General features: G+C 39.1%; 4 protein-coding genes across 5 annotated transcripts; 2 read left to right on the plus strand and 2 right to left on the minus strand.

Annotated features, from left to right (window-relative positions):
• Positions 1-1,963: 1,963 nt before the first annotated feature.
• On the minus strand, positions 1,964-3,586 carry ccdc86 (coiled-coil domain containing 86). The gene is made up of 4 exons (XM_026360267.1): positions 2,942-3,586; positions 2,614-2,743; positions 2,460-2,534; positions 1,964-2,138 (listed from the first exon to the last, which is right to left on the minus strand). The coding sequence occupies exons 1-4, from the start codon at positions 3,439-3,441 to the stop codon at positions 1,995-1,997; spliced, it is 849 nt and encodes a 282-aa protein (XP_026216052.1). The 5' UTR covers positions 3,442-3,586; the 3' UTR covers positions 1,964-1,994.
• A 627-nt stretch (positions 3,587-4,213) lies between these two features.
• Positions 4,214-10,911, plus strand: glb1 (galactosidase, beta 1). Its single transcript, XM_026360266.1, has 16 exons — positions 4,214-4,490; positions 5,012-5,181; positions 5,477-5,627; positions 6,134-6,194; positions 6,277-6,371; positions 6,489-6,669; positions 6,961-7,019; positions 7,114-7,235; positions 7,688-7,728; positions 7,847-7,959; positions 8,206-8,280; positions 8,408-8,497; positions 8,602-8,715; positions 9,389-9,520; positions 9,640-9,879; positions 10,148-10,911. Exons 1-16 carry the CDS (start codon positions 4,434-4,436, stop codon positions 10,400-10,402), a joined length of 1,956 nt encoding a protein of 651 aa, XP_026216051.1. The 5' UTR covers positions 4,214-4,433; the 3' UTR covers positions 10,403-10,911.
• Positions 10,912-11,924: 1,013 nt separating this feature from the next.
• On the plus strand, positions 11,925-16,129 carry cldnd1b (claudin domain containing 1b). 2 transcript variants are annotated; one of them, XM_026360550.2, is made up of 5 exons: positions 11,925-12,046; positions 12,365-12,921; positions 13,111-13,206; positions 13,539-13,676; positions 14,744-16,129. In XM_026360550.2, exons 2-5 carry the CDS (start codon positions 12,636-12,638, stop codon positions 14,962-14,964), a joined length of 741 nt encoding a protein of 246 aa, XP_026216335.1. In that variant the 5' UTR covers positions 11,925-12,046; positions 12,365-12,635; the 3' UTR covers positions 14,965-16,129. The 2 variants fall into 2 exon arrangements, with proteins under 2 accessions (XP_026216335.1, XP_026216336.1); XM_026360551.2 differs by having other exon boundaries at positions 12,365-12,894.
• A 585-nt stretch (positions 16,130-16,714) lies between these two features.
• LOC113161228 (N-acyl-aromatic-L-amino acid amidohydrolase (carboxylate-forming) B-like) lies at positions 16,715-21,578 on the minus strand. Its single transcript, XM_026358699.1, has 7 exons — positions 21,346-21,578; positions 19,006-19,234; positions 18,681-18,873; positions 17,997-18,090; positions 17,793-17,900; positions 17,581-17,693; positions 16,715-17,370 (listed from the first exon to the last, which is right to left on the minus strand). Exons 2-7 carry the CDS (start codon positions 19,230-19,232, stop codon positions 17,176-17,178), a joined length of 930 nt encoding a protein of 309 aa, XP_026214484.1. The 5' UTR covers positions 19,233-19,234; positions 21,346-21,578; the 3' UTR covers positions 16,715-17,175.
• Positions 21,579-23,312: the final 1,734 nt, after the last annotated feature.

Genomic DNA, 23,312 nt, shown 5'->3' on the forward strand with positions numbered 1-23,312 from the left:
ATGGAGTAAGGAAAGAGACCAGGAGTAAAAAATGATGAAAGTAGACTGAGGAGGAAAACAAAATAGTTGAAGGTGAGATCTGAGAGTGGGGTGTGACGTCACACTCTACAATATTTGATGATAGAAATCAACGAGAAGATGAAAATCTACCAAAACATTATGTAAAACTTAAACTGCTAAAAAAAAAAAAAAAAAAAAGCTGATGGAGATGCTTTACGTTTGTATAATACTGCCATCGTGTGGTTAATTAGGGCTAGTTCACAATATCAGCTTTAGCTTCATCTGATTATCATCACATTTACCTTTAACAAGGAGATAATTAATTAATAAGCTACAATCTTTAGGTTGTTCTGAAAGTTTCAGCTTCATTAAATAAAACATTAACCCACAAGAAGAGAATACTGAAACAACAGGAACATCTAGAGTACTGGGCTATTGTAATTCAATATTTTTGTAGGATGTCCCATCACTCTTAAAAACACCTCCAATTTATCCAAAATGCTGAGTTCTGACTGGAAGAAGCAAGAGAGTTTCTGTTTCTTCTTCATTAGAAGAACTTCTCTCTGTTGGCTTCCTGTTAAATCCAGAATAGATACGCTGCCCGAACATTATTTAGTTGGACCTTCTTTAGCTTTGATTACAGCACACATTCACCGTGACATTGTTTTGATAAGCCTCTGCAACGTCACACTTGTTGCCAGCTGAAGAATAATCATCCATGCAGTAATTATCCAGCGGGGGGCTCTTACCTTGATAACTGCGTCTTGTTTTCATTTTATATCTGAAACCACAGAGGTGTTTTATAATATGCCCACATTTCATTTTCATTCATTCTTTTTTAAACGGTGACACTCCAACCATCAATAGATCACTGTGATCAGGTGAGTGGACTGATTCAGTTCAGGGTGTGTTTTACTGCATATGAATTTAAGTTTTATTTTTAAATTGAAGAATTCAAAGTTAGATTGACTTTAATTCGATTGTCATATGGGGATCGTCTGACAACCCCAAAATACAGCAGTTGTTCTTAACTGTATAAATAATAATCTGGTGAGTTGTGTTCTGCTTTGGTCTAATCGTGAAGGTGTTTACAGAGTTCACTTAAGTTAAACGCCTTTATTGTGCCTGTCATATATTTCCTCTCCCTACCTAAAAGGTTTCTGTTCAAATTACCCTGAGGAAATCTTCACTATTACACCCCTCTAAGCCTGAGGTCTACTCGTCTATTGCCCCATTTGATTACAGCAAACATGGACTCTAGAAAGTGTAACTGAATTGCAGTGAAGTGTTTTCCTGAGACCAACACAAATGCTTTTAGAGATTCACCACCAACACAGGCCCGTGGAGTCTTCTGCTGATCCCAGGTGGCCTCCCCAATCGACCACTGTACCAGCTGATAATGACATTTGACAACTGGAAAATCATCCGACCCCATACATATCCACGAGTAATTTATCACTTGTATTTAAATTACACTACTCAGAGCGCCTCAAGTCAATAAAGAAAAACAACTTGTATCACTTAAAACTTCTAAGTTATACATACTTAAAATTCACCATACGTTCATTATACCTTTTTTTTTTTTTTGTTTAATTTGGAATTCCTGTGACTGAAAGTTGAGATTGAGAGATGACTTTGAGGAAAACAGAAATCACTGGTACAAAAGTACAGTAAGTAAACTATTGTGCATGTTATAAACCAATGGATTTAAAAAATGTTTTATTGGATTAATGTGTACAAAAGTCCTCTTAAAGATAAATGCCTTAAAGTCAGATAACTGAGAATCAGGTCCGGACATTGTGTGGAGCACTCAGATTGTCAGAAGTCAGATGCGTTCTCACTTGGGGAGAACCTTCGCTTGATTTTAGCAAAGGCTGGGGGCGCCTGTGTAGAGCGTGCAGGAGGAATGACATAACACAGCAGTGTCATTTCAGACGCCCAAGTATTAGACTTAGACAAATGATTAAAGAGATGAGTTTTTATTATGTCAGGCTTTAGGTTAACTCTTGTTTGTTTTTTTGCTCTTTAGCTTTTACATTCTGCTTCTGTGATTTCTGCAGCAGAGCTAAAGTGTCTCTCTTCTCGATTTTTCTGAGTTGTTTCTTCTTCATCCTCTTGATCTTTGTTGTGTTTCGGATCTGTGAGGCAAAGAAAACACAGGAACATGAACAGAGACATGAGGCCGAATTACCAACAGTAAGATTACTGTATGTGTGCTCCTTCACACTTTTCCACTGGATTTGTTTTCCTAGTTTGTTAAATTCACTGTCTCACTTATGTCATCTAATACAAAATAGACCATTTTAATGACAACACAGAGTATGCTTGATATAAGATGATGCAGCATGGATCTATTTTACTTCCTAATGCAAATTTTAATCCAATCAGATCTCATCACCGATCACAAAAACCGTCATTGTTGTGTGTTTAACTATTGTCATTATACTTGTGTGACCTACCACTTGCACGATCTCGGCCTTGCGTTCATTCTCTGCACGGCGTTTCAAGTTCTCTTCTCTCCTTTTCCTCTTTTCCTATGACAGGAGGAAAAATTTAATAAGTAAAAAGATGAAAATGCTGCAGTAACACAAATGTCAGAACAGGCCGTCCTACCTCCTTCTGTTTGGCTTTCTCCTCTTTGAGCTGCAACGAGTACTGTTTGACCAGATCCTTTTCTCGCTTCGCATCCATCTTCTTTTGCCAAGAGGTGCACAAAGATTTATCTCTTACCAACGCAGAGAATCTGGAAAAAAAAAACACATCCACCAGGTTAACTGATACCAGATAGATGTATCCACATAGTCCAGGACGTGGATTTCGTGGTAATTTAAGCTCAGTATCAAACTATAATGAGACTTTTCACTCAGTGTCATTTAATTATTTAATGTGACTTGTGAAGATGTGTGTGCACTGAGATTAAACCGGGCTCCTGAGTCTTCACCTCTGTTTGCTCCTGTCTTTCCACACTCGTCCTGATTTCGGTTTTCCCAGCGGAATGGCCGGATTTTGTTTCCCACTTGGATCCAGACGAGGTTTCTTCTGTGGGACGGTCTCTGTACCTGTGGGTCCCGTTTCTGCTGGTGCAGACCTGGACAGATGACTGTCGGCGCTGACTCCGCTTCCGCCCTCTGAGTTCGGCTCTGCTGGCTCCGGTTCAGCAGACATGCTGGACTTCTCCTCGGACAGACCTTCGGGTTTCTGTTCCACCTCGTCTGTGTTTCTCTCTTCCACCACAGGGAGCTCCTGGAGGGCAGACCTCCTGGTCCTCCGGCTCGGGGTCCTCACCGGGGCTTTAGACTCTAGCAGTGCGGCAGGCGTGCGGATCGCGCGGCCGCTGCGGGTCCGTCTGGCCTCCGGCGGCGGGTCCTGGACCTCCTCCGCCTCTGGTCCAGCATCAGAGTCGGTCTTTTCTTCTGGTATAGCTTTTTGTCTCCTCGTCATGTTTAAATTTGTAGTTAAACACACTACGCCACATTAACCAGGATACCTTCTGTACCCACGTGTAATCATCAACAGCTGTGTACTTTTTCTGTACTTCCGGTTGAATGGCGTATGGTAAACAAAGTGGCGGCGCGTTACCGCCACCTACAGGCCCGGAGCGGGAACTGCAGACTATCGCAACCCTACGAAATCATAATGAGCTGATGTGAAACAGAAAGAAATTCACAAAAATGAGTTAAACATTTAATTAACTGTTTCATTGTGGCAGCTCTGGCTGCTCAGCACATGTGTGTGAAGGCTACAAAACATCGACCACCAATAATCTGCAGACCATGTTTTTTATTTTACTAATAAATTATATTCTGAATGTCTGTACAAATGCTGTTGTGATGCACTTGTGGGCTTATCCTAATTTTGAAAAGGGTTTTAAATAAACTATTTCACAGTTTATTCTTTAATTTTTTTGTTAAAACTGTAAAATATGAAATGTCAACGAGCAATCATGTTTGTTTGTTTTTTTGTGCTTTTTATTTTTTTATTTTACAACAAACGGTTCAAAACCCATTTTACCGTGATACAGACTAAAAACAAAAACATAAAGCCAGCTGAATTTGCATCGCTAAGATTTTGGGCATTAAAAATGATTTAAACATTTAACACTTCCTAAGTTATTATCTGTTTAATTTCAACATCTACTCCTTTATATTATGCAGTAATCAACGCTGTTATACATCTATCTATGTCCTTTAATTCAAACATTGGACTTTGAATAAAGCGCTCGGCACTGACACCCACTGACTAACACGCGTTACTACGTCACAACAACAGCGTCACATGACTCACTGAGCTTCACTTCCGCATCTCATGATGCCTCCTTCATTTAAAAGACCACGGTGCACACAGGGAAGTGAGCGGCTCCCTGTAGTTCTCCGGGTCTGAAGTAAATGCGTCCTATTGATTTCCATTAATCGACTTTTCCAGCTGGACTCGTCATGTTCCTGCTCAGAGCTGGGACCACACTGCTGCTGCTGCTGGTTTTTGCACAGTCAGTAAGTACATTTAGTTTTTAAAGCTTTGTTTTTTAAGACTTCAGGAGCTGCTGAAGCCCCAAAGCCACAGATATGATTTAAAAACACATTTAAAAAAAAATCAAGACTTACTGATGGATAATCAGTATCAGTGTTTCTCCTCTGATCAGAACTGAAACCACCACACTGATGTCAGCTTTAGTCATTTATACATTACAATATACAACTCATGTCATGTTTAGTTGTTGCAAAGGTCTAGTTGGTTAAAGAACAGTTATTTCTTGTTGACATTTCAGTCCACTCACATTATTTGCAGGGTTATGTCATTGTCGTCCATATACAAATCTAAGCCTTCTTGTGGTTCTAGTTTAGGGTTTGCATGTGCATGTTTCTGCTTCTGGCTGACAACTCCTCCAGGTGTTGGCGTTCTGCAGGAGCAGGTCGACCAAGACTACAGCCTCTGTGTCAGGAGCAACCAGATGACATCATGTGAACTAAAAAAACCTTGAACGAGTCACTAACTGTGGTGTGTTTTTCTGCAGCTTGGTTCACCTCGTTCATTCAGCGTGGACTACCAGCACGACTGCTTTCGGAAAGATGGGGAAAGGTTTCGATACATATCAGGAAGCATCCACTACAACAGGATCCCAAGAGTCTACTGGAAAGATCGACTGCTAAAGATGTACATGGCAGGACTGAACGCCATCCAGACGTAGGTTTACCTCTGGTCACTCTCCAAATGCTTTGCTCTGACACTGGGCGGTTGTTTCTTGTTGTCACAGTGCAGGAGACATATTAAGATCAGGCCAGAGGCTCAGCTATTAATAAATACTACAGAAACCTGATCACACTTATTCTGCATGTTCAAATTTGATTGTGACTTTTGATTTTTCGACTTGAAGGAGGAGCGTGGTATCTATTAAACGCTTGCTCAGCTTGTGTAGGTGTATGTCTACACAAAATAAAGGGTGTGTTTGGGTAATACTGACACTGTGTTCGTCATAAAGGTACATTCCCTGGAACTATCACGAAATGTATCCAGGCCAATACAATTTTAGTGGAGACAGGGATGTGGAGTATTTCCTTAAACTCGCCCAGGACATTGGTTTCCTGGTAATCCTTCGGCCTGGACCCTACATATGTGCAGAGTGGGACATGGTGAGTGCGTCTTTCAGTAAACGTACACATATTATATTATATCATATTATATCAGGGGTTAATTAGAACTTTCCTAACAATTTAGGGAAAACTAACAATGTCGAACAGGAAGCCTGCGGTATATTTGTTGTATAGAGACAGCACAGTGACATCACCATGGAAACATGCAGATAATCTTTATAATTTGTTTATTTTTATGATTCATTGCATATGTAGTTTTATATTGGAAGGAAATTAAAGGAAACAAATCTCACTCTTGCACATACCCAACACTACTGTACAATGAAGTTCTTGCTACCATTAAGTATTGGTATATTATTATATTATATTCTTCATTGGAATAAAATGTAAAACCACAAACACTTTTCTAAAAGAGGAACAAAACTAGAAAAGTATTCAGGTGTTTATACTTAGATTAGTTTCAGTATTGCTTTTCTCTCAGTTGCATTGAAACTTGAATGAGCTGGATTTTCTGTTGTTATCTCTTTAAATGATTCTGTGATCAGGGTGGGCTGCCCGCCTGGCTTCTCAAGAACAAAAACATTGTGCTGCGGTCTTCAGATCCAGGTAAGAATCGTAGCTGGAAGTGTGACAATAAAATACGGATTGTGTGCTCCTCTGTATCCAACATATTATTTGTGTACTCTAGATTACATCACAGCTGTAGATAAGTGGATGGGAAAGTTGCTGCCTATGATAAAGCCTTACTTGTATCAGAACTGTGGTCCTATCATCACAGTACAGGTGAGCGAGATCCAGACTGAGCTCTGGGTTGTTTGTTGTTGAATGTTACGCATCATTTCGGTACCTGTTCCATAAAGAAATAACATCTTTCTACTGACACGCTCATGTTTGGTGTAGGTAGAGAACGAATATGGCAGCTACTTCGCCTGTGACTACAACTACCTGCGTCACCTGACCAAACTGTTCCGGTCTCACCTCGGGGAGGAGGTGGTGCTCTTCACCACGGATGGGGCTAGCCCCGGTTATCTTAAGTGTGGTGCACTACAGGATCTCTACGCCACAGTTGACTTTGGTCCTGGTGGGTGTCAGTCACATTCTCAATTGTAAATCCTCTTCTTATCTTTCATTTGATTTCTGCAGTGTTTGACAAACGGTACACATTAATTTACAATTAAAATGTCTAAATATTAACTTAAATCATTAGATAACACTGATCCGTAAAAAACAGAAGCATAAAATACAGTAATAGTTTAATTTTGTTATTGTTTTCACCTCCACGCTGACTCATTCTCACATTATGGATTAGTCAAAAGTCATGGGGAAGTTGGACAAACACACGTATCCTATCTTTGCTTATTCATTCTTCTAGGTGGAAACGTCACTGCTGCCTTTGAAGCTCAGAGATACGCTGAACCTCGTGGACCTTTGGCAAGTTTTCCCTCAGTACATTTTGTAGCCTCTGACTTTAACACCGCACACCATTTCCAGTCAGATGCTTATGGTGTTGCCTCTTTTACCGCAGGTGAACTCTGAATTTTACACCGGATGGCTCGACAACTGGGGATCTCCTCACGCTGAAGTGCCAACTGCAGTAGTGGCGAAGTCCCTAAACGAGATTCTGGCCATGGGAGCAAATGTCAATATGTGAGTCCTAGAACCTACCAGACTTTCAATCAGCCAAGCTGTAACTAACTGGATTCTACTGACAGGCAGTGTTGTATATCTATAAATACACAAGAACTTGAGCGGAGAAAAATGACTTGATGTATACTTACTGTACAACATGAACCGAACAATAGGTGTGGTTGCAGGTCTAGCTGTTAAGTCCTGCTGGAGTGAAGTATTTAATTCAGCATAAGTAATTGTGACAAGAAATCTCTGAGCATGTCCTGATGTTTGCTTGCTGCGGTCTACAGTTACAAACCAGAAAAGAGGAAATGTGATAAGGCTAAATGGAAAATACATTTGTATGATGGGAAAATGTGTGTTGTGTAGTTTTGTTTAAATGCAACACTGTATAAAAAATAAAAAAATAAAAAAAGGCGTGTAGGGTGAAGTTACTAAACAACATGTGACTTTTATTCCTCTCCTCACAGGTACATGTTTATAGGAGGAACAAACTTTGGATACTGGAATGGTGAGTGTACTTTGACAGACGGGTTTGATGAGACTATGTCATCATTTTAAGTGACTCACATCGAAGCCATTTCTAACATAACTACATTAACTTATACCCAACCTCTTAATACGCTCAGGTGCCAACGCGCCGTACAAGCCGCAGCCCACCAGCTACGACTATGACGCTCCGCTCACAGAAGCAGGAGACCTCACAAAGAAGTACTTTGCCATTCAGGAGGTGATCAAAGAGGTACGTACACTTCCTGTCTTCTACAGGCTAGAGTAGAAGTGAGCGCACCACGCGCCCAGGTCATCACTTATTCACATTGTTAGTTTTAAATGTATGTGCGCAGGTGAGTATGTCAAATAACTCTAAGTTGTATGTGTGCACTAGCGAGGTAGCCAGAGCATGAAGATGTCTGTACACTGGAATAAACTACCTCTAATGCACATGACAATGGCAATAAACTTGAAGAACTGTATTTTTCCATAATAGTACCGTAAAATACCAGAGGGACCAATACTGCCATCAACTCCAAAATATGCATACGGAGCTGTTGTGATGAAAAAGGTAAGAACTCAGTTAAACCGTCACTTTTTAGCACTTTACTACATATGGGATGTTGCAGTTTACAATTGAAAGTCCTTTTGTCGATTTAAAACAGAATAAATACTAAAACTACCCTCCTCCACTGCAGCTCCTGACGATTTCAGATGCTTTAGATAAACTGTCTTTCTCCGGCCCAGTCAACAGCACAAATCCTCTGACTTTCATTGAACTGAACCAGGTATCCTTGGATGGTTTTCTGTTTTTCTTTAAGTTTAAGGGTAATAACGTCATGTTGTTATTTAGTTGTGATTTGATTACGTGTATTCATCCTTTCTCCTGTAGGCTTTTGGTTATGTGCTCTACAGAACCACTCTGCCTGTTAACTGCACCAAACCAACTCCACTGTCATCTCCACTAAATGAGGTCCATGATAGGGCGTATGTGTCAGTGGACGGGGTGAGTCTGCCTTCGCACATTGTACTTATACACAACATTAGTTGAATAATTAAAACAATAAAATTCTGCCTATGCATTGATGCACTGTATCAGTAGTAATCATTTCATAATATAGTCTGTATAGTATATATGTGATATGTAACCTCATAGGATTGATGGGGGCACAGTATGAATTATAAGTATCCGTACTTTGATTCTTACTGCCTAACATTTTCAGTTCATGACTTTTATCATAAACAGTATTTTTATATTGCAGTACTGAAACATTTATTTTTATATTGCACTACTGAAAATTTAGAGCCCAGTACTTCCCCCAACAACACACTATGTTCTTGTATAACTTTGTTATCTAACATAATGTTCGGTGGTGATTTGTGGAGCTTGTGGATTAAGCTGAATCATTTGTTCCCTGAGTTTGTAGGCAGCACTTCTCTCCATGCTTTGTGCAGATTTAACAGAATCCTTTCATATGTTGCCTGTGGGGAGGCAATTCTCTGAGGACTGAAGAAAGAAAATATATCTTTAATCTTCCACCATGTATTCATACCACTACACGTCATTGAACAGTACAGTTGGTTACCTACCATATATAGTACTTTAGTACTATCAGGATTATTCCTGGTATCAATATGAGATACGGCAACATAACTGTGCTGATTTTGTTTTTCTGAAGGTTTCTGCAGGGATTCTTGAAAGGAGCAAAGTCATAGCCATAAACGTGACCGGAAACGCTGGCAGTCAGCTGGACGTACTGGTGGAGAACATGGGCAGAATCAACTATGGAAAAGACATCAATGACTCCAAGGTTTTTAGTTGCAGATGCTTCAATTTATTTAAATACCTACGTGTGATTACGTACCACAGAGCTTTAACTGGATTCAAATCAATATTTCTCTTTAATTCTTTTCTTCCCCTGTTCGACAGGGTTTGCTGTCCACACTGTATCTGGGTACACTTCCACTCACTGGATGGACCATGTACAGTCTCAGTATTGATGAAGCAGTCAGTCAGGGCCTCCTTGGTGACAAAGAGGCCACACCAACAGACGCCCCACAGCCTGTTGCTCTCTCCCCTCCAACCTTCTACAGCGGCAGCTTCATCATTCCTGATGGCATCCCAGACCTCCCTCAGGACACCTACATCAAGCTGCCAAAATGGAGGAAGGCATGTGAATCATACAGGAAAAAAGAAAAACTGACAAACATTTGCTGCTTGTATCTTCTCAAATGACAACAGGGTCTATCCAGACAAAACCTATTGATCTAAATGTGTCCGGTATAAAATTTGTGACAGTGATATGAATTATGAGTGATATTGATAATACATGTTGTCTAAATAAACATCTCTGATTATTTAAAAAAAAAAAAAAGACAACGTATTCTTACACCTGAAAATCAACTAATTAATCTGTCTCTAAATTTCACATTTTCAGGGTCAAGTCTGGATTAATGGCTTCAATTTGGGACGTTACTGGCCATCTCGAGGACCTCAGGTGACGCTTTTCGTTCCCGCCAACATCCTCAGCACAGCCGCACCCAACAACGTGACCGTCCTCGAGCTGGAGAAGGCTCCCTGCAGCGCGGGCCCATGCACTGTGGAGTTTACCGCCGACCCCATCCTGAACGGCCCAGTCTACTCTGACCACAAACAGCGGCGCAGACTGTTTTCTAAAGAGGATCTGTTATGATGATCAGGGGACTCATTGCTGCACAAACCAAATCAATTTGCACTCCTCACTGATGTACATTTCTAAATCAGTACTTTTTCATTCAATGTATGTTTTAAGATGTATTGTGTGAAAGAGTTTAATTTTGGACATGGAATCAGTGACTGAATTTAAAAATTTGTTTTTATCTAAAAACTATATTTTTACTGTCACGTTAATGTTCTAAGCATCTTTTTCTGTTCACAAAGGGATTATTGCCAAACGCCAGTTGACAATAAGCACTGAAACCACATGTATTTTAGTTAACGTTTGATTTTTGTATATTAACACAACAGGGAAACACTCAGTGACTTTGCATACATGCTGAAACTGTTTGATTTTTATGCTTGTGAAATAAATTGTCTTTTCAAAAATAAAAATCATAAATTCATTGGTAATGTTTAACTGATACACTTGAAACAAGATGTTATGTATCAACATCAGGGAGATAAATATATTTGTGTATCTGTTGATAAAGTTGGATAAAACTATGTCTTGTTGGTGATTTTAGAAAATTAAATCATTTTTAATAGTAATTGTGATTTTCTGATCAAATCAACTAATTTCCAAAAATACATCTACAGTGGCAAAAATGTGAACATTTTAATATTTTGGGGATTTCTGCATTAATTTTTCATAAACATGATCTTAACTAAGTCAAGAGAAGTCAAATGTGCCTAAAATAATGAAATAAAGAATTTCGGTTGGAAAAAGTATGTGAATGACCACAAAAAAGTAAATGGAGTCAGGTGTTGGCAGACTTAAGAAAATCACTTTGGAGGTATGGACTAGACTAGATTACCTTTAGAGTTTGTTCCGCAAAGGAAGAATGTGCATATGTGAGCCATGCCTCGCCAAAAAGAGCTTTCAGAGGATCTACGGTCAAGAATTGTTGATTTACATAAAGCTGGACAGGGTTACAAAGTGATGTCAAAGACGTTAGAAACTCACCAGTCTTATATGTCTCTACGAGACATATAAGGACTGTGCATACTCTATTAAGAAGTGGGCGGCCAGTTAAAATAACCCCAAGAGCACAACAAACACTTATTAATGAGGTAAAGAAACAACCCTGGGTGACAGCTAAAGATTTGAAGGCATCATTGGAACTGTCTAACATGTGTGTTCATGAGTCTACAGTAGGTAAAATATAAAACAAACAGAGTGTCTATGGCAGGACACCACGAAGGAAGCTGCTGCTTATGAACTGATGAAGCTGTATTGAACTATTTGGAAAGAACACACAGCACTACATCTAGTGTAAAAAGAGGACTGCATATCATCATGAATACAGTATTATTAAGAATGGTGGAGGACACATAATGATTTGGGCCTGCTTTGCTGCATCAGGACCTGGTCAGCTCGCAGTGATTAGGTTGAAGATGAATTCCCAAGTGTATCAAACAATTCTTCAGCATAATGCGAGAATGTGGTGTCTGGGGGTCCACGGCTCGTACCAGCAGGTGGCGGTAATGGGCTTAATGAGCAGGGTCCTCACCGGCGGTAAATCCTAAAAGAAGAGAAGAAGCGAAACTTGAAAACAATCAGATGAGGGTGGTGGCTTGATGAAGGTTCACAGAGTAAACTACACAAATTAGGGAGGCGTTGAAGAAATGAGGCGATGAGGTAAAACAGATACCCTGAATTACATATTAATCTGTTTAGATGTCAACTCACCGTTTCTGTATTTATGCAGCCAGTTCTAGCTAACGGTGGTTAGCATTAGCAGTTAGCTAGCTAGTGAGGAGCTAGCTATGTTTGTTTTATTTTTGTAACTGACACAGTTCACTAAACAACTACATGCAGCGTGTTGTCTTCATTTGTAGCTTCGCAGTAAAATTAAGCACCCAACTCAATGGGATGTAGAGTCAACAGTAATTGTTTACAACATTAGCTAGCTGCTAGCTAAACGTTAACTCGTTTGTATTGTTTTCTTTTTGGCAGGTTGTGAACACCTCAGTGTTGAAGCATCTCTCAAAATGCAGCGCAAAAGTAGTTTAAAAAGTAAAGTACGATGTTAGGAAACTGTTTCACCGTCGAACAGATTTACAATAGCTAACAGACATGCCATGGTGACTCAACATCACTTACTAACCGTATAGTTTAGGTTTCTTCACACAACAGGAGTGAACGCCAAACTGGATTTGTATTTTATTAAAAAGAAAAGTTGTTGCCTATAAGTACAGACTCAAAACGAGCTCTATTTATCTAGACCATGGTAGATAATCGGTATGCCACAGCTCTGGTAATCGGCTCGGTACTGAGCCTGCTGGCCACAGTGTATCTCTCTGTGGCTGTGGGAACTCAGCACTGGTACCAGTACAGCAGTCCTTCAGCAAAGCATGAGGACGTCAACCTCACCCAGCTCAGAGAGGAGTTCGTCAATGGAGAGTTTGATGAGAAAACCTACAGCGAAACCATGTTCCGCCTGAACGGTACCTTGGGACTATGGTGGAGGTGCATCCTGGTTACCAGTAAGTCACACTGGTTCAAAGAGCCAGGTAATTTAATATATATATTTACTGTGTATAAATATGTAAATGCTTTTGCCAGTTCACTAAATTAAGTCGTTACAAGCGTACTAATGGTATTGAAACTAGAAATGCATTGTTATAGCACAGATAGTGACCATTTAGGTATCAGCCAGATGTTAATCCTCTATATTAAACACTTCCTGACTTATGCTTTAGATCCCAAGATGGAGACCCAGTGTGTGAGCTTCACTCTTCCCCAGCAGTTTATTGAGAAGTACAATCAAAACTCTGAAGAAGATCTGCTGAGAACATGTAAGTCTTTTCTTTTGTCTCATGTATATGCGCTTACGCTTGTAAGTTGCTTTGGATAAAAGCATCTGCCAAATGACGAAATGTTAATGGGGATTATGTGAGATTTTGTTTACCGTGTAACAGTTCACTTGGTAGCACCAAGCCTGAAAGATAACGGAGCACTTTGTGAGCTTTCTGTCACAATCGCACAATTACATGCAGGTGACAATTCAGCAGTCTGACTTCTCAAATGTCTAAACAAAACTAGAAACCAGGGTAGGCACACATTTGTGCAGCCACGTTTTTGTATTAGGTTTAAGAGTGTTTTCTGTTATTATTGCCTATCTATGCAGATCTCTGGAGATGCCAGTTTCTTCTGCCCTTCGTGTCTCTGGCCTTAGTCTTCCTCGGTGGCCTGGTTGGTGTCTGTGCCTGCCTGTGCCGCAGCTTCACCCCAACCTTGGGTGTGGGTGTGCTCCATCTTCTTGCAGGTGAGAGAAATGCTCCTTCCCTAACCACAGACTTCAGAAAAATATGGCACGGCGACCATTTTATCGTTTCATATACATTTGGGGTTAAGGTGATTGTTTATTGTCATTTGGGCAGTTACACAAACAATCAATCAACAATCAGTCGGGTTACTCTGAGCTGTCCTGGCTGAATGTGGCAGAGACTCCAGTTGGTCATTCTGCACGGGACAGTCTCATACAGAAGCAATTCATAGTGTTTTACAGATGAACAGGTAAAACAAGGTTATAACACAAGCTCTCAAACACCCTCCCAAACACAGGATGTTTCGAAGGAGGTGACAGAATTGGACACAGATCTGTCCAGCTGGCCAAAACTGAACTTTATACTACTTCACCTTCATGCAAAATGGGTTAAAAACTCCTGCTTTGTGTAGAATTAAATGATTTGACACAGGTCGGTTGATATCTGCAGTATACACAGTACTTGCCATACATAAGTGGTGATCAAGGCACAACCAGGCTGCGTTGACGAGGAGAGTAAATATGATGAGGTTTCTGCTGTTTTTGAAATGATAACCGGGATGAACACCGGAAAATATGAAAGTGCTTGGATCATACAACTTGGAGTATTTTGATGCTACATGCTGCCAGTATTTGTCCCTATAACACATAATTATCACACTTTGATGTAACATCAGCCTGGTGTTTGACCAGCAGTGCTGCTTTCCATCCTTTAAAGGTGAGTTCTTCTTCAGACTAACTGATTAAACAGTTTGCTTTTTCTTACTTGTACGTGTAAACATTTTGAAAACAGTTACTCTAAATAATTCACAGGAAAAGAACATACAACTGATCCGTCATTGGCTCCTGTTAAACAGCTCCTGGTGCATCTCATGTTGTGTGGTTAATGTATGATGGTGCAGAGTCACTCATTAAATCTTTGGACTTAGTTTTGTAAAATATGCATTTTGCCTTGATAAGTTAATGTTACATTTTGCAGTGAAATGACTTCAACCTAAACCACAATGATTATTATTCATGCAGCCTTCTACCGCCTTCCCACCTATTTATGTCTCTCTGCTCATCAGGTCTGTGTTCTCTGGGCACGGTCTGCTGTTTCCTTGCTGGGGTGGATTTGCTCCATCAGTTCTTAATACCACCAGAAGGGGTGGAGGGCTCTTTGGGCTGGTCCCTCTACCTTGCTCTTATCTCCTTCCCCCTGCAGATGATGGCTGCTGCTTTGTTCCTGTGGGCAGCCAGGAGTCACCGCAAGAACTACACCCGCATGAGTGCATATAGGGTAGCATAAAAAAGGACGGGCTGAGTTAGGAACAAAATATAGTAGCTTAAAACAACGGACTGGTCTGAGAACTTACTTAAAGAAACCTTTGTGGGTTCATTGTGATCGGACACAAGTTGCATTAATTGGAAATTAATTAATTGATGCCTTAACCAGGCAACAGGTAATCATCTGAAGTGCTCATAAGTAAGGGTTTAGTACCTTTGCATTTTCTCACCATTGTCTTTTTTTCTAACTTGTATTTTACCCAAAGCATGTTCTTAATATAGTTTAACACCCAGGTGTTCTAGTTGATTTGTTATTTCTGATGTTAACTGTGTTGCTGTGCAGTACTTCAATGCCTTCTTTTCAGTTGCCATTGCTTCTAACGCTGCTCACCACATTGCCCTTAAAATCAGTAAACAAAGACTATATCAAATAAAGCACCTAATGTAAGTCAAACGCTCTTTCTCTATTAGTGCATGAAAAATATTACATAGCAATATTTTTGTTTTTTGTACTGTTCTATTTTTTTTTGCATAATCTTAAATATCAAGCCTTTGCTGTGTGGTGCATGCCTTTTAAGCTGACATTTCCCTCATCTGTGGTAAATGTTTATTTCTGTTTGTGTTTTGACTAAATGCCAGTAAATGTCACTCACTAAAAATGTAACCACTTGTCTTCCATTGTCATGTCGATAGATCCAATATTTATTAATTCAGTTACTTTGAACATTAAGACTGAATTGATGCTACTCGGGCAAAGCTGTGACCCCTTCCCCGTTTAAATTCTAATGTTTCAGCCCTAAACTATACTACTGCTACTTTACATTTGTTATGATGAGGTGTCACTGTTTGCTGTTTCAGCTCAGTTTCATGGATTGCGTCGATTCAGGGGGTGGTTTGACAGCCCGATACCGGTTTTATGTTTGTTAGAGACACTCCAGAGTCAAAGAGACTGCTATTTTGAATAATAATTGAATTTGCAAAATCTTCATTTGCAAGAGAAGTCCTCCTGTATTTACATCTTTGTACTTCCACGTTTGTGTGGAAGGAGACTGTTTGCTACTTTTTGTGTTCAAATTTTAAAACGTCTGATGTGTGTACACACTCTTGTCTTTTGTAAATGTTTATATGTATTCTGAAGCACACTGTACTTGTTTCTGTATTAATAAATTTGACATTTACTGATCTGATCTGTCGTGATTTTGTTGTCCACCTTTAAGAAAAAACGTACATTTGTACAAAAATGCACATGTTCTGCTGCTACTGTTGTAGCATAAATGTCATTGACGGTCGCATGGTTCACTACTTCAGTCGAGACTAAAATACTATCGCTCAATAACGAATGGGTGTATTCTCATTTAATTCTGTACTAATATTTGTGCTCCCCAGAAGATAAATCTTCTGACTTTGGTAATCCCTTTATTAAAGCTAAAACCATCACATCGCTATGTTCTAAGTAACACTCTAATGGCATCTTGTCACACTGAATACAAATACTATAATACTTGTTTAATACTTCTACAATGCAGTTCTTTGTACATGTTTGTAATTTCGTTATGTGATGGATTGCAGACAGTTGTAATTAATTCATTATAATAAAGTAGATAAATTGTCATTTGTTAAACATTTTAACATGCATAAACTAAATAAGTACTTTTAACATTTCATTTTGCCCTGTTTTTCGAGTGTGCATTAATGTTTTATTTCCTTATGCTATTTTTTAGGACCTTATATCCTAAAGATCAAAGTTAAAAACACACTGTCCAATAGCCGAGAGTGATCCATGTCACAGTTTATTCAGTTATTGAATTTTGTTTTATTGTCATAGTGCAATAAAGATAAATCCCCTTTGTATGCCAGTCAATATACAAAGGAAATAGGATTAATACTGCTGTGCTTATTCAGTATCAATCAAGTACAACAACTCTGATGTTACACATAAGCTTTCTTTATACGTTACAGATGTAGCACTGTCATAGATCGGTTGTGTTGCATTTCATCAAAAGGAGGTAATTACGTTCTGTGTCCCTGCACATGGACACTATATAAACATCATTGCATATTGTTGTGCACTAGTTCATGAATTATTGAAATGATTAAACAGTTATTATATTGTACCTGTAGTGAGCATGTGTTACACACACTGTGTACTTTATCCCTAATTATTATCTAAAATTGCAACATCATTGTACATTATATGTACATGTACCGGTACATGGTTTCATTCTCTATAGTCTCAGTCCCTCTTCACATTTATGGATGGGAAGGTCAAAGTGACCTTTCGAGCTAAATGGAAAGCAACTTTCTTCTCATAGTAGGCACATTCATTTATAAAGAAAGGGTAGAGTTCTTCTCCCTCGTGCTTCACCGTCTCCCCAGAAAATGACTGAAATATGGGGTCACCTGGTCGGAGAAGCTTGAAGTCATTATCCTAAAAGGAACAGGCAAGAACAGGTGAATCATAACGTGCCAGGGGAGCTTTTCAATGCAAATCTGACATTTATTGTTTGTTATAGTTTCTAAAATCGGTTCCTTACTTCTTTGAATGAATCCATTTAAATTTACAATTTCATTTTACTTTATGTAGTGCAGCTGAAGTGACTGCTAAAGCTATAATGCATGCTTGTATCTTGTACTGTACCTGCAACTGTGGGTGTATGGCAGCGGTGAGTTCACCAGTCATGGGGTCCCTTGGATAGTCTACACTTTTGACGAGAACATACGCTTCCACCTCACCCCCACCAAAAGTAATTCCTGTTGGCAAAGGACAGTATAAGTCATCCTGGCTTACCCATGAAAGGTGCGTGTAATTGGTCTGATCCCACTCTTTCAGCAGTGGAGCTCGTTTCTAACCAGAATTGAATTTCTGCAGCCATTCTATTGTGAGATCCAGCGCTTCTTTCATCGCGTTGAAGATATCAGCTCTGAGCACGCCGGTGGGTTGAGGACCAACTTCAATGGCTGAAAAGAAAAATATGAAAATATAAACAATACAAATACACCCCAGGTAGGCTAATTACTAAATTGAAAAAAAAAAGTTTTTATACACACACTTACCAAAACCATGTTTGCCGACTGACTCTAAGGAATACGCCTCAGAAATGGGAATGTCCAGCTGGATTACTCTCACAGGCATGGACGTCAATTTGGTCTAAAAATCAGTCATGGCAGCTAATTACATTACTGTACAACACATGATCGTAGACTGATAAATTCAGATTTGTATTGTATTCACATTATGTACAAAGTTATAAAATAGTGGCACCTGGGAGGTTTTTTAAAACACTAACTAGAGATGAGTGAAATCTGATTGTTAAGTTAAGTTAAGCTCAACACTGTAAACATTACATTATAATTATGTAGCATCAGAGTGATAGCATCTAGTTTCTTATGCTTAGTGCTTCTTTATGTGTTAATGCAAAAAATGAACTTAATAATGTTTAATATTTAAACTCTATTATTTCAAACATTCTTTGTACACACATTTTTTATTGATAACTATAATATTCTTAATGTCAATTCAGTTTATTTTTATTTATTTAGCACCAAATAACAATAAAATTATCTCAATTAGTGACGTTAAGACCTACAGAAAAAATATTTTCAGCAGAATTAAACATGTTCAAAGTTGAACGGATGTATTATCAGACCTGTGGATCCTTGATTTAAATTCTACATTTGTCATGAAGTCAAATTGTGTCGCTAAAAATATTTTTCTTGATGATTTGATAATGTTCATACCTGTATATATTTGTAAATGTGCAGGGTGATCCAGTCTAAGGAGTAGAAAATGAAGGACAGGCCCATGTTGGCAGTGGTGTTGTGGAGATCTAAGAGCAGATCCACAGCCTCTTCGCTTCCTTTGGGCCCAAGCTGGGCGTTCAGCTCCTGAGCTCGTCTCAACTCATAGGATGTGGAGTCTGTTATGGGAGTACTAGAAGACATTGTTTTCTTATACATAAATATTGTACTAGTATTCAATACGTTTTCAGTATCATTGTGCCATAACAAGACAGATTTGTTGAGCAGATGCACAAACTTTTGAAAAAACATGTAACTTCCTTACCTCAGTAAGGCATCAGTGAAGCAGCGGTTGAGGTCAGTTTCTATATATCTCCTGCAAGCTTCCACAGCTCGTGGGTTTGATAAGACGGTGGTTATAGAGACAGACTCAGCCTTTTCTAACTTCTGTCGCTGCATTTCTCTCACTATGTACACTCCTGACATCTCATTTCCATGGGTGCCACCACAAACGGCAACACGCGAAAGTGGCGGGACAGAGACGTGCTCCATCTCTAGACAGGGAAAAACAAATAGTTTCAATAATTTGTTATACTGTGTATTCCTCTATCCCTATTCCGATAAAGCTAGCAACTTTCAAACTAAAGAGAAACCATGAAGTCTGACAAAACCAGTTTCCAGTGTGAATACACGCACAAACCAGGCAAATGGGTGGACTGTGACAGGCTCAGACTCTTTTAAGTGCTGAGGTGGTGCTGGATAAGTGAGACATTAAATTTAATAAGTGACTCAATTAGCCTTCGAAACAGTTAATCAGCTCCCAGTGATGTGTTAATGTCTAAACAAGCATTGTATCCAGCAGATAATGAATGAGAATTTATTATCTGCTATTATCTGCTAGACTAATAAGAACTAGGTGATCAACTGATCAGTTTATTGTCAATCTTCTTAGTTATTCCTACTGATGACTGGAAGGACAGATAAATCAGGGATCTGTTGTTAACGTGTTATGGTACGACTCAATAAAAGACACAAGTAACTAGTCACTAGTAATGTGACTCATTAAGGACATTTTAACCAAGTAGTCTAATGTCATAAGGATGAATCTCCACAGTGATTAAATGACAACAAGCAGCTGTTTGCAACACAAACACACAAACTATTTCCGCACTACTTTTATAATAAATTAGTTCAGCAAAATATTTAACTCATCTCTGTGCCCATTTCTCAGCTTAGTACTGGGAAATTCAGTTATTTTATTTAATTCAAACTGTGAATATAGCTGCAGTTGCAGTATAGTTCTTGATAAATTAATTTAAGTTTTAAAGTGATACAAGAAAAGTAAGAAGTAAATGAATCACAATTGACTGATAAACTAAATTCAGAATAACAATACTAACCTCATATTTTGCATATCAGTTATTCAAAAAAAAATTTCAGCCATTTGATAACAGGGTGTTTTCATGAGGAGTTTACGAGTATGTTACCATGTTAGTATGTTAGGATTTTGTTTGGAGTTTGTTTAGTTTTTAGACCCTTGTTTGCTCATTAAATTGTACTAATTCTCATTCAAATACTCTAGCGAGGACACATGAGAAGGTTAACAGTTAACTAATCCACCAAACAGAGAGTCAGTTCAGCAGAAACCAGTCAAACAGGAAAACAGCTCATCACAAAACTAAGGGGCCCAATATGTTGACCACAGTGACACTGACCATATATAACATACATTTGTATTGTCTGTACTTGTTTCATAGGATTCATGGGAGACGTTTCTGTTGCCATCCAGCTATTATCATTTATTGCTATGTCTCTGTTTATGGTTCTTACAAAACCACTTCAAAGTCTGAAAGGTCAAAGGTTAAACTGGTTTCTTGTCAGCTCTTGAAAGCTGACAGAGACACATTCTTCATATTCCTTACTCATTCGACTGCGGTGCAGAGTCTTAAAGAACCTTTGAAGACTTTAAAAGTCAAAATGTATTCAGTATTTTATGGAAAGCCACAAAAAAGGAGCTAGAATTACAGTCTTTTATTGCTTAGGTCAGCAGTCTGGCTGCAGCATATTGAAAACATCCCAAGGTCAACGCTGAAAACCACAGGACATCTTCAGCTGTGTCCTACATGATACTCAGCTGATCTAAGATGTCCTGTGGTCACTGTCCTTATCTAAATTCGGTCTACACACGTTCTCTATGCAGCTGCAATATGTTGTGCAGACCCTTTGTATATTTCGCTCATAAGCCCGTGTGTGCAAGTTGTTTTCCTATTTGTCCAGACATGCAGTCTGCTTTCACTACACTAAACAGCAGGATCTGTATTTTACAACATCAGCAGTAGAAAGTAATAAAGTGCTGCGAGGTAATCTCAGCTACAGAAATAGCAACAGCAGTGTTGATTTTGTGGCTGGAACAGAAATGCACAAGCACAGATTATAAAAAAATCGAAAAAATAGGGTGTTTAGTGCACATTTACACAACTTACTGTGCAAACGGTGCCTCGCCTGTTTTTATCTGACATAAGAGCAAAGTGCAATTCTAGACAGTAACGTGGTCGGCACAGAAAGATGAAACATCAACGTGTCCATCAATCAAATTCCTGCAACAAATGTGAATCGGCGACATGCAAGAAAAGTAACAATAATCTCATAAGGCTGCACCTCTTACCTTTCTTTCTTCTCTGCACCTCACTCTCTGAACTCACGCAACTTTGAACTTAGAAGGAAAATGGTGTCATGGCACTAATGCAGCATTTCATAACCTGCCAACAAAACTATCCAGGCACTAGATAATCAAGTCAGGAGCAAATACACACTGTTTCAATTTACAGGAGTCTTCCTGCTTCCCTGTGTTTCTTCATGTTTCCTGTAGCCCTCCTCTTTCTGTTTCTTCAGATCAAATTTCAAGCAGTTAAACGCTGGGTGACGAAACAGGAACTTGTTCATGGGCTGCTCTCAGTGCCCTGTGGGCGGTGCAGCAACAGCAACAACAAACACTGTCTATTATCTTACGTTGCTTCATCTGTTTGCTTGGCATTAGCTTGATGAAGATGACTGACGGCAGCCCTAAAGCAAAGCCCAGTAACTCTGGTAAAATATAATGTAAATACATGTACTGTATGAAATAAAAAGTAGTGAGTGATTTTTTTAAAAGTGCACCTTTGAATTTATTAATTGTGGAAAGTGATGTAATCTTGGTGGCTAAACTATGGGAGCCTGTTGGTGGCCCACGCCCGTTTTTGTCATGCAGAATTTAATTGTTGTCCACTTTGTTCTCACTCATCCACAGAATATTCTTCTAAAAGCCTTCACGCTTATCCTCATGACACATTGTTGTTCAGTTGTTAGTGGCCTTAGCCACTGCTAAAGTCGCTTTTAGTTTCCTGGAGTTTCCTTTAGACTTCTTTGTGATTACAGGCTTTGCTCTAAGGTGTGATCTTTGTTGGTTGACCATTCCCGGTCGTTCATGTTCTCCATTTGGACACTTTGGAAGTTTAAACTCTTTAGTAATTCTTTTTTTTTTTACCCTTTCCAGTCTAGCGACCACTTACAGCTCTTCTTCCGAGGTATTCTGAAATCCGGTAGCTACGGTACGACACACTTGTACAAACCTGTGTTATCAAGATCTCCAGATGTCTCATCTTCAAATAAGACTGGGCCTCCCAGACTCAAACCTGTTTGCCATACCATTGGTTAAATACAATTTCCCTTTCAAATGAACTGATAGTATATCCCTCTAAGGATATTTAAAACTGGATTATTCCACAATAAATAAACAAATAAGTGAAATCAAGTTGTAAAAATTGTTCACATAAAGTTTGGGTGATTAAACTTGTTCAAACAGCATAAAGATCAAACAATGTATTTGTAATCTGTATTGTCTCCTAATGCCTGATGTTTGGCTACTTCTTTAACCTAGTTTACAACTTTGAACATCTGACCTAACATGCTTCACGGTCACCTGTTAAAGTAGAGTTAGATCTTTCCACCTATTCAACTTGTCAGATTTCAGTTTTGTGAAGATCAAAACTATCCAACATTTCCCAAAAATACACAAAAGCTTAAAAAGCAAGATGAAATGAATATAAATGGTTTATCAGAACTTGTTTCCACCCCCTCACATCCATCCTGTGTCTCACTGAAGGGTCTCTTCTCCCAAAGTTCACAAATCAAGTGAAGTTAAAATATTAATTACCTCACCTCTCTTCCATTCCTCTCCCTGTGTCGTAACAGAACTGCTAGGCTCCATTTAGACACGTAATCCTGTTGTGTCAGGATTATAAGCTGCTTCCTCTCCCTCGTTCACTCTGTCTCTAATCCTCCACTTCTGTGGACTGAGAAGATACAGTTCTTGTCATAAAGACGACTATTATCTTTGAGACATGGCCTCTTAGTCTTTTCCTCTCTGTTGATGTTTGACTTATGACTTGAAAATCACAAGGCATTTTCTTCTGCAGTCACCATGATGGTACTAGCAGTGTTCCAGTTTAATGGTCCATCGTGCATATTTAACAGTATTGTTTTGCATGTAAACAGACCGTTTACACTCCGTGTCTAGAAGCAGACAAATGTACACACACACCTTTCTCTTTTGTTTTCTACCAGAAGATGGCAGAAAAGTCCTAAAGCTCAGAG

Source organism: Anabas testudineus, chromosome 1, assembly GCF_900324465.2.
Source record: "Anabas testudineus chromosome 1, fAnaTes1.2, whole genome shotgun sequence".
Taxonomy (NCBI): domain Eukaryota; kingdom Metazoa; phylum Chordata; class Actinopteri; order Anabantiformes; family Anabantidae; genus Anabas; species Anabas testudineus.

Coding starts and splice junctions, on each gene's coding strand:
- ccdc86 (XM_026360267.1), bottom strand. CDS start 3,441: ATGACGAGGAGACAAAAAGCTATACCAGAAGAAAAGACCGACTCTGAT. Junction 2,744..2,941: donor AAAGACAGGAGCAAACAGAG/GTGAAGACTCAG, acceptor TTTTTTTTCCAG/ATTCTCTGCGTTGGTAAGAG. Junction 2,535..2,613: donor AGAAAGCCAAACAGAAGGAG/GTAGGACGGCCT, acceptor CTCCTGTCATAG/GAAAAGAGGAAAAGGAGAGA.
- cldnd1b (XM_026360550.2), top strand. CDS start 12,636: ATGGTAGATAATCGGTATGCCACAGCTCTGGTAATCGGCTCGGTACTG. Junction 13,207..13,538: donor AGAAGATCTGCTGAGAACAT/GTAAGTCTTTTC, acceptor CTATCTATGCAG/ATCTCTGGAGATGCCAGTTT. Junction 13,677..14,743: donor TGTGCTCCATCTTCTTGCAG/GTGAGAGAAATG, acceptor TCTGCTCATCAG/GTCTGTGTTCTCTGGGCACG.
- glb1 (XM_026360266.1), top strand. CDS start 4,434: ATGTTCCTGCTCAGAGCTGGGACCACACTGCTGCTGCTGCTGGTTTTT. Junction 7,020..7,113: donor CTGAACCTCGTGGACCTTTG/GCAAGTTTTCCC, acceptor CTTTTACCGCAG/GTGAACTCTGAATTTTACAC. Junction 7,236..7,687: donor ATGGGAGCAAATGTCAATAT/GTGAGTCCTAGA, acceptor CTCTCCTCACAG/GTACATGTTTATAGGAGGAA.
- LOC113161228 (XM_026358699.1), bottom strand. CDS start 19,232: ATGGAGCACGTCTCTGTCCCGCCACTTTCGCGTGTTGCCGTTTGTGGT. Junction 17,901..17,996: donor AGTCGGCAAACATGGTTTTG/GTAAGTGTGTGT, acceptor TTTTCTTTTCAG/CCATTGAAGTTGGTCCTCAA. Junction 17,694..17,792: donor GCTGCAGAAATTCAATTCTG/GTTAGAAACGAG, acceptor CTTTGCCAACAG/GAATTACTTTTGGTGGGGGT.